Source organism: Phoenix dactylifera, chromosome 3 (assembly GCF_009389715.1).
Source record: "Phoenix dactylifera cultivar Barhee BC4 chromosome 3, palm_55x_up_171113_PBpolish2nd_filt_p, whole genome shotgun sequence".
Lineage (NCBI taxonomy): Eukaryota > Viridiplantae > Streptophyta > Magnoliopsida > Arecales > Arecaceae > Phoenix > Phoenix dactylifera.
In genome coordinates, this window is record NC_052394.1 from 6,642,680 (window position 1) to 6,649,335 (window position 6,656).

The 6,656-nt window shown below is 36.7% G+C and overlaps 2 protein-coding genes across 2 annotated transcripts; both read right to left on the reverse strand.

The window, feature by feature from the left end:
• Positions 1-564: 564 nt before the first annotated feature.
• On the reverse strand, positions 565-2,403 carry LOC120110179. The gene is made up of 5 exons (XM_039124419.1): positions 2,031-2,403; positions 1,806-1,929; positions 1,395-1,718; positions 1,178-1,285; positions 565-1,071 (listed from the first exon to the last, which is right to left on the reverse strand). Exons 1-5 carry the CDS (start codon positions 2,375-2,377, stop codon positions 709-711), a joined length of 1,266 nt encoding a protein of 421 aa, XP_038980347.1. The 5' UTR covers positions 2,378-2,403; the 3' UTR covers positions 565-708.
• Positions 2,404-2,557: 154 nt separating this feature from the next.
• On the reverse strand, positions 2,558-6,240 carry LOC120110055. The gene is made up of 4 exons (XM_039123998.1): positions 3,947-6,240; positions 3,553-3,864; positions 3,368-3,467; positions 2,558-3,286 (listed from the first exon to the last, which is right to left on the reverse strand). Exons 1-4 carry the CDS (start codon positions 6,238-6,240, stop codon positions 2,558-2,560), a joined length of 3,435 nt encoding a protein of 1,144 aa, XP_038979926.1.
• Positions 6,241-6,656: the final 416 nt, after the last annotated feature.

Consider the following 6,656-nt stretch of genomic DNA (forward strand, 5'->3'; position numbering starts at 1 on the left):
CGGAGCTCCCGTCACTGACTTGGTTACAAAAACACGCGTCACTAAATTCTCAGTGACGGCGGCGATTCCCGTCACTAACCTCCGTGACAGAACCGCCGTCACTAAGCCGTTACAAATTCAAGAATTAAATATTTAAGAAATTATGTATTTCCCGTCACTATCCAGTTGCGGAGTTAGTGACGAAGGTAACTTGGTCACTGATTTTATCACAGAATGCGGTCACAAGTTTGGTCACTAATCTGTCACAACCTTTAGTGACAGATTTAGTCGTCACAGACATGGTCACACATTTTGTCACTACATTTGTCATTAATCCCGTCACTGACCTAGTGATAAGTTTACGGTCACTAATTGGTTACAAACGCGCTGAGCAAAATCAATTTTTATTGACCAAAATCCTGTCACTAAGTTTATGACTGCTCGTCACAATACTTGGTAAACAATTTAGTAACCAAAATTTGGTCACCGATCACAATCTAATAACCTGGTACATTTGGTACATTGATTGGTTCATAATAATAATAATAGTAATATCATTAATAGCAAAGGCATTCAACATTACGCAAAAGTCATTTTAAATGTCATTCAAAATTGGCATCAACATGTCCTGAATCCATCAAAATCAAAGTCTAAAAATATGTCATAAAGATCAACAGAGATTTCATTCCTCCTAGGAATGCAAAGACCTATCATCTAAGGCAAAAACAATTATAATGAAGCATGATCAGCAGAACCAGAATCACCATTACTCCCCCGATCTGCATGCCTTGGTCCAAAACCAATCTCTTCTCTCATCTTTTGAAGAACCTCCTCTTGCCATTTTTTCTTTTCCTGCTCAAGAATACGTAGAAGGTCTTCATGAGTGTACAGCTCTGGAGCTTGACCTGTAGAGGTGGAAGCAGATGATGATTGCCCAATAATTCCAGTGAGATCCTCTAGGGGACTAAAGCCATAGACATGGCCATGAGTTGGGACACCAGTTGCCTCAAACCACAAGTCATAATCACGTGGAGGAGCATCTGAGGTGGAGGCATCACCATATTTTTTGGAGTATTCAGCTGAATACTTTGCCTGCCAGTTGATTTAAAAGAAGAGAAAAACATTATGGTGGATCAAACAAGAGATAAACATGAGCAAGCTCAATAATATTTATGAATTATAAAAAAATTATACTTACCATGACAGCTTCACTTCTCTTATCTACATATCCTCCCATGCCTTGCTTTGTCTTATGAGTCCGATTAAAAGATTCAACTATTGTTGGCTCCCTACGTAACTTTAATTTCTACAAAAGAGAAAAGAAAAAATTCATTAACATATAATGGGCTAATTTAAGATGATTGAACAATAATATAAAAATTATTATAGAAATCTAATTGAATAAAGATATGTACCAATCGTTCGTCATAATTGACAAATGTGATTGATCCTCCACAGTGTTTAGAGATGCTACCATTCTTCATGGTGTTTCTATTATTTTTGTTAGCTTCTGATTTCTTCTTCCATTTTGGGGAGATCCAAATATCAATTAGCTTATTCCAATTTTCTCTAGAGATCCAATTAGGGGGTTTATCACGGGCTTTATTTAAATCTCCTTTTGCTTCCAGAAGCTTTTGGCTTCTGACCCTCCCTAATGAGGTTGTCAATTGTCGCTGACAATGCTTGTTCCAAACTTGATGCACATGATGCAATTGTCCTGGAAGAATTGTGTGTATCTCCTAACAATATATAGATCGCAAGTAATCAGACTTACTATTTGCTAAGGGCAAAAGTTAATGATAAGAAATATAAATTAATTACATCACCTCAAATTTGTTCCACATTCCAACTTTAGCATGTGTAGGGACCTCCCTCCATGACAACCACGGACCATTGAAAAATTGGCGCATGATAGCAACAGCTTTGTGACTGACCTCATAATCAAGAAACCTGCAATTTAAAAAATATTCATTAGAAAATAAATTAAATACTTTAAATGCAACAAACACATAAATTCAAATTAGTGATATAAGAAAGTGATATTTTCATACATTCCTCTTTTGCACCTAACAATCACTTTTCCATTTGCATCAACAGGGGCTTTAAGGGTTGGTTCTCGGCCATTGCTCTGTCTTGGATCAATTCCAAGTTCATCATTCATCTGATCCTCATTCATTGTATCCTCATGATTTTGCACTGCACCATTCATTTCTTCATCATTTATTTCTTCATTTGCATCCAACTCTTCAATCATGTCCCCATCAGGAATGTAATCATCATCATCATGACATTCCTCGACACGCTCAGGCAACCTAGGAGGTTGAGGAGGAACTTGAGTAGCAGCCAGTATTAAAGCTGCTTTTCCATTACCTATTGCTTTCCCTTTTTTCTTGGCCATAACTGCACAACAATAAAAAGTTATAGTTATTTCACAATGTAAATGTCAACAAATTCAATCAAAGTAAAGAACAATCAGTGGACCTGTTGCTTTCCCTTTGCTCTTTCTCATGTCTGCACAACTATAATTTATAAGTCTAAAATTAGTTATATTAGCATTCATAAATATGCATGTTGTATTTTAATCTTCCTCAGCCTCATGCTCCTCTTCCTCAGTTTGTTCATCTTCAAAATCTTCTTCTTCATCCTCAAGATCCTCTTCCATTTGGTTAGTTGTCAACTCAATTTCTGCTGCATCAATATCTTCTGCATCTCTATTAACACCAACCAAAATGTCTGGGTCATCAAGCTCATCTGTCATCGAGATTGGGATAGGAATCCTGTAGTTTTCTTCTTGATAAAAATCAGAAAAATTTTCTTCTGTCCCACTAGGAAGGAACCTACCTCTAGCTTTTGTCTTAATTACTGCCCACCACAATCTTCGATTCTTCTTCTTACCTGGGTAACCAGTATAGAACACTTGATGTGCTTGTTGAGCTAATACAAACGGATCATTGGTTGGAAGTCTTAGTTTGTAATTGATCTCAACAAGGCCATGTTGAGGATGCACTTTCATACCCTTATCTCTGTCATACCAGTCACATTTGAATAACACTACTTTATTACCAATCCCAGAATAGTCTAACTCGATAATGTCAACCAACATCCCATAATAGTCACTCTCAAAGTCATTGTAACTGCTTCCCTTAATGCACACACCACTGTTGAAGGTTCTTTTATCCTTTCCATATTCTTTGGTGTGAAATCTGTACCCATTCACAAAGTAGCCTTTATAACATTTAACTTTATTCCCAGGGCCATATGATAGGTCCTTTAAGCGCCCATCAACATGATTTTTACTGTCATTAACCTAGCATGATAAAAATAATATCGTAAGAATAAATCAAGTGAAAGTCTAATTTATTATTATATTTATGAATTTACAGCTCACATATGATCTAAACCAAGCCGGAAACTCCATTTCGCGTCGTCTTTCCAAATCAATTTGGCTTATATTTGGACAAGATTGCCGGATATAATCATCAAAATACCTACAAGACAAAAGCTATAATCACATATATTGTACTCCATATGCATTTTTAAGCATGATTATAATTAAGTACTTGTGTAACTTACTTTCCAAAAGGTTGAACCTCCACACAATTAAGAAGAACATATAACTCAGCAGCATTAAACTCCTGAGTAGTCAAATGCCTTGCAGAAGGTTTTCCAAAAGGTCGACCTTGATGAGTAAAAATGGATAGACGATCCACGAGATCAAACTCCCCTTCATCTTCATTACGGGGAACTTGATTTAACCTCGTTTGTATAGAAGGCTCAAAATAATGCGAACAGAAAATTGATATTTCTTCTATGATGTAAGCCTCGACAATAGAACCTTCAATCGATGCTCGATTCTTTACCTTCTGCTTTATATCATGCATAAGCCTATAAATAAAATTAATATGTTAATTTCTCAAATTTAATGGATACAAAGAAACTATATTAATGGATTTACAGAAATTGTTACCTTTCAAAAGGGTACATCCATCTGTACTGCACGGGCCCCCCAACCTTAGCTTCATAAGCTAGATGAACAGGTAAGTGCTCCATTGAGTCAAAAAATGCAGGAGGGAATATCTTCTCAAGTTTACAGAGAGTTACCACAATATTTTTCTCAAGAACCTCCATATCTTGGACACGCAAAGTTGTGCTGCATAAATCTCTAAAGTAACAGCTTAATTCTGTCAATGCATCCCACACTGGTGCTGGCAATACTTCACGGAATGCAATTGGAAGCAATCTCAGCATGAAAACATGACAATCGTGACTTTTTAACCCGTAAAACTTATAATCATCCAGGTTAACACACTTCGATATGTTTGAAGCATATCCATCAGGCAGTCTTAACCCTTTCACCCACTCGCAGACCTCCATTGCTTGGTCTTTGGACAATACATAGGAAGCTGGAGGCTTAACTAGCTTTCCATTAACAAATTGAATCCTCAACTTAGGACGCTTGCAATACAACTCCAAATCTTGCCTTGCTTTCACATTATCTTTAGTCTTCCCTTTTACATCCATACAAGTGTAAAATATATTGAGAAACACATTCCGAACAATATGCATGACATCTAAATTATGTCGAATAAGTAGTGTATGCCAATAGGGCAACTCCCAAAATATGCTCCTTTTCACCCAATTATGATCTTTACCGAATCCAGGAATGGTGTGCTTAGGAGCTTTCAAACCAAAAGTTATATTAGGCAAAGCAGAGATCCTATTTTTCAACTCCTCACCAGACAGTCGACGAGGTGGGGGGTCTGTCTCTATTCTACCATTGAAGAAACTATCAACTTGGTATCTGTATGCATGATCCATGGGCAAGAATTGACGATGGCAGTCAAAAAAAGAAGTCTTCCCACCATGTTGTAGTGTAAATGTTTTTGAGTTCTCCATACAATACGGGCAGGCCAACTTTCCATGCGTACTCCATCCTGAAAGCATGCCATATGCAGGAAAATCATTGATAGTCCATAATAAAACTGCCTTCATTTGAAAATTCTCTTTTCTAAAGATGTCATAAGTGGTGACCCCTACTTCCCATAATATTTTAAGTTCATCAATCAAAGGCCTAAGCAAGACATCAATACTTTTGCTAGGGCTCTTAGGTCCAGAAATGACTAAACTTAGAAAAATGTAGGGTCGTTTCATACATATTGATGGTGGAAGATTGTAAACTGTTACGAAAACTGGCCAACAAGAATAAGGACGAGCTGATTGGCTAAAGGGGTTAAATCCATCCGTACATAACCCAAGTCTAACATTACGAGGCTCGGTAGAAAAGGATGGATGAATGCGGTCAAAGTGCTTCCAAGCCTCCCCACAAGCAGGATGCACCATCTCATCTGAATCACCTCCCTTCACATGCCATGACATGAGTTCAGCCGTTCTGCTTGACATAAAAAGCCTCTGAAGTCTTGGAGTTATTGGAAGATATCGCAACCTTCTATAAGGAACATCTTTTCTTCTACCACCACCATCATTTCTTCTGAGTTTATAACGAGGATGACCACAAATAGTACACTCAATCAAATTCTCTGTTTCCTTATAGAATAGCATACAATTATTCTCACAAACATCAATACTTGTATACTCCAACCCCAACTTCCGAAGCATCTTCTTTGATTGATAGAAATCAGAGGGCAGCTTCTCACTTTCCGGCAACATATTCTTCACTATTTTCATGATTCGATCATAGCAAGATATACTCATATTAAATTCAGACTTGCAATTTAATAATTGACTAATAGCAAATAACTTAGAGTGTTTTTTACACCCTTCCCACAAAGGTACTTCTGCATCTTTCAACAAAGAATAAAAATCTGCAGCATCCTTGTTTGGCTCTTCCTCATGATTAACTTCAAATGCACTTCTCAAATGAAGTTCCTCTTCTGGACCCATAGCTTCCATCACCATGGTTCTATATTGCTGACCATGTTCACAACCAACATCCATTGATGTGGATGCTTCTACTGCACTTGTACTTACAGGAGCAACTGCATCAAGTAACTCCCCATGTGCAAACCATGTTGAATATCCCGGTGTAAATCCCTTTCTCAACAGATGAACATTGACCGTATCACGGTTAAGAAATTTCTGGTTGTCACATCTTATACAAGGGCATCTAATCTTATCACCACTACAATACTCTAACTGAGTAAATGCAAACTCAAGGAACCCTTTAACTCCATCACAGAACTCAGCTCTTATATAACTATTTTCACTAAGTCGGTGGTACATCCAATTACGATCAACTGACATAGTTCCTCTAAAAATCAAAAAAATAAAACAACATAAGAAAGCCTAGAAAATATTAGAGAGATGATAAAAAAAGAAAACAACATAAGAAAAACCGAACCATTAAAAACACGAAAGGCAAGATCGTAAAAAATGTAAAAGAAACAAAAACTGGTATGATATTATGAAGATGAGAAGTTATCATAAGCATGACAAAAATAAGTCATTCAATCTTGTCCCAGCATCATTGACATTAAAAAGGCATTCAATCTTTACAAAAAGCTGAACATAAGGAATTAACCTTTACAAGTTATCTGTTCATTCATCTAATACCAGCAATATTCAAAAAGCATTTAATCTTTACAAAGACAAGGAATACAAGTCAAATCATCCAAATTTACATATGGAATACTATCTGCTTCACATAGAACAAATGTCAA